Source organism: Antrostomus carolinensis, unplaced genomic scaffold (genome assembly GCF_000700745.2).
Source record: "Antrostomus carolinensis isolate BGI_N321 unplaced genomic scaffold, ASM70074v2 Scaffold56205, whole genome shotgun sequence".
NCBI lineage: Eukaryota > Metazoa > Chordata > Aves > Caprimulgiformes > Caprimulgidae > Antrostomus > Antrostomus carolinensis.
The window spans coordinates 1-3288 of NW_010315432.1; the positions used below are offsets into that span (position 1 = coordinate 1).

Consider the following 3288-nt stretch of genomic DNA (forward strand, 5'->3'; position numbering starts at 1 on the left):
ACCAGACCCAGTACTGACTCCTGGGGAACACTGCTAGTAAAATATAGTTTTAGTAAAAGAAAGATCTTTGTACAAAACACAGTAAGAAACTAAAGCTAGGCAAATTTGGAGTAGAAGATTTCTTAACTACGAGGATAATCAACTACTGAAAAAAATGTGTTATAACTAGTGGTAGATTCCTTGCTACTGAAGCCAAGGACAAAATTTTTTTCCAGAGGAAAAACTGAGTAATATACATCAATATTGACCAAGGAAAATATGAGTCTGGGCTGGGTAGAAGATTAACACAAATGATTACAATGCTCCTTTTTTTGTCTAATGGCTAATGACTCATTCATGTAGACTTAAATCTTCTGCCTGTGGGAAAGATTAGTGAATGAACATCACTGAATCCTTAACTAAACTAAAAATGCTGGTAACTGCTTACCTGTACTAACACCTCCAGTGAAAATCCAAGCTCCTGTGGTCATGGCAGCCTTTATCAGACCTTTTCCAAATACTTGCTTTAATTTAGGTTGCATGTCAAAGTTCTGGAGGCCTCCATGGACAGAGATTAAAAGTTTGGGCAGTTCCAGTTGCCAGTCTTTCACCATGAGATGCAGCAGAGAATCTGGTTTAGTGTCATAGGACACACGGATATACTGCAAAGAGCAATGTGTAATATTATCACTCTATCTGCTCTGTAAATCGTCTATTGACTGAGCAAAGAATAGTTATATTAAGCCTTCGATCTTGAAGAAAGGGCTTTACAATTTTTAAGCAACACATTATTAAATTTCTCTGCTGCTTATGATTAGCAAAAATAGGTTAAAACTTTTCATTTTGCTATTGAGAATTTACCATTCACTTCATGAATTTTAAAAGCACCACTCTCCTCTCTTCACCTGCAAAACTGTCTGCAATCAAGTGATCCTAAGCTTTTATTACAAATCTGCATTGTTGGAAGCCACTTATTTAAAATGACTGGAAGGTGTTTTGTATGGTTCCTAAAACCTCTGGTTTGACTGCCAAAGAGAAGGAATGACCTTTGTAAGAAATAGGAGACTAATGTTACATTTTATCCCATTAACTGTTGATACACATATTTCTGCCTCCAAAGCACTGATGTGCATTCTTCTCAGTTTAGTTCCTCTGTTGTGATTTCTTTTCAAACTACTACTCTGTTAAAGAAAACTATGAAACAAACTCATGTTTATTTCTGCTCTAAAAAAAAACAAACCACCACTAAGAAAAACCACCAACCTCTCCCACACATTTTGGATAAGTTTTTGCAGTGTGGTTGTCTTGCGTGATAGTCTCAGCAGAGACATAAGAAAGCAAATGGGCAAAGAAACTAATCTAGGTTTGGATTTGTTCAGGAGAGAGGCAAAACAGAAAGAGATTTTTTGCAGAAGCTTGACTTGCTGTTACTTCCATTGCTAGGAAAACTCAACAGTCCATTTTCCAGCTCTGTCAGGCCCCCATCTTTCAGGAAGGCAAGATTAATTTCTTACTATTCTTGTTATTTGGCCCACAAATCTAATACAAACAGATGGAATCTTAGGCATTAATACATGCAGCTGCCTCATTAGCTGATATTTACTGATAGTAATTTCAATAAAACTGTTTCATCAAGACATTATAAGATGCTTCCTAAGTAGGTGTCATTTTTGTCTTGCTTTTTCTCTTTCTCTTTTTGAGCATCTTGTTCACACCTTTCTAAGACAGTAAAGAGACCTTTTATTTCAATGGATTATGCACCGAGTGAGCTGGAATCTTGATACATATCTATTAAGCTAACATATCAGATGAATACCTTACAGTAGCTCCTTACCATGGCCTTATTTGAATGTCCTCCTCCTTGGAATTCAAGGTTTCCATAAGCATCAGTTGGGTACGTTTGGGTGTGCTTACTGACGGACCATTTCTCTGGCTGAGATTCCACTTGCTTTGTTTCTTCTTCATTTTTATTAGCTGTTATACTTGAAGGAGGTGGAATATGTTGGTTAATGAGCTGGCCACAGCAGCACCTGTAAGTTAAAATTTGAAGCAACTTCGATTAAACAGTATCTTCAACATTGCATGGTGATTTAAATTTTTTTTTTTTTTTTAAAGAAATTAAACTTTCAACTGACCATGCCCTGCTCTACATGAATCATAGAAACACCTCTTCCAGGTCATACTTGTTGTATTTGCCTACACACATACGCCAGAATTACCAGCCCACAGGTGTTTCTTAACAAGCAAAGATAAAAAAAAAATCACTTAATTTCTGTAATACACTGGAAAGCTGTTCCAGGCTAAAAGACAGGGGAGGAGGAAGAATGCAGAACAGGAGCAGTGACCATCTGTTTCTTACTCAGAGACGACAGCTAGCATGTGACATAAACCGTTACGTTATCCAAACAAGCTGGACCACAATTTAGCTAGCCTGTGCAGTAGCAGTAATATTAATGTTTGGACTAAGAATTCCAGTCGCCCTGTATAGTGTGTTATTGGTAGTGTCATGCCAATGGTGAAGAATGGTACCACTTGCTTCACAGCGCACATTATCGTACCTTTGCTTTCAGAATTCAGTATGAACTTAGGCTCTGGTTTGCAAAGCTAGGAACTAACAACTCACTGCTGCCCAGCCTTATCATTTCTGTATGACATGTCCCATGGCTCTGGACAGATTATAGTGCAAGCATGTCTTGCACTTTTGTTCCCCTGTCATTTCCCTCTAAAGGCAGTGAATAAACTGGGTTTCACATGTCTAATTCAAATGAAGTCCAGTTTCTTCAGTACTAATATTTTCTGTTGATCAAAACAAAAATTTCAAATGTTACCTGCTAATGTCTTTGTTGTTGGCAATTACATAGGTGCATTCTCTTTTTGAAAAGGTCTTCTCTATCCAAGCCTTTTGACCCTTAAAAGGGAAAAGAAATAAGAAGAAACATATTGAAATATTTCTGTGTGGCAGATATGGTAACATTTGCCTTCTATTTTCAGCTACTGTTTTTAAAAACAAGCACTGAATTAATTAAATCACTTTTAAACACCAGATACACCTACTCTTGAAGCAAGTAGGTGATGTGAATTTTCCATAACTTGGATAAAATTCAAACCTCAAATATGTGTAAAAACCTTTATGCACAAAGAAGCTAGTCTTGAAGTTACAATGTTAATTGAACATCTACCAAAAAATGCAGCTGCTGCTTCTTATTTTAGTAAGCAGTAAATGGACTCAAAGTAGTATAGAAAAAAAAAAAAAAACCATAAATTGTGGCATAAATAGATTAATAGTATTTATTCCAAAGAATACAATAG

At 36.4% G+C, this 3288-nt stretch overlaps 1 protein-coding gene across 1 annotated transcript; it reads right to left on the bottom strand.

Annotated features, from left to right (window-relative positions):
• Positions 1-427: 427 nt before the first annotated feature.
• On the bottom strand, positions 428-2887 carry LOC114818569 (transient receptor potential cation channel subfamily M member 1-like; the record flags this gene model as incomplete). Its single annotated transcript, XM_029084944.1, has 3 exons — positions 428-641; positions 1814-2009; positions 2808-2887. Coding segments are annotated over 3 exons (490 nt in total), but the record flags the coding sequence as incomplete, so codon positions are not given.
• Positions 2888-3288: the final 401 nt, after the last annotated feature.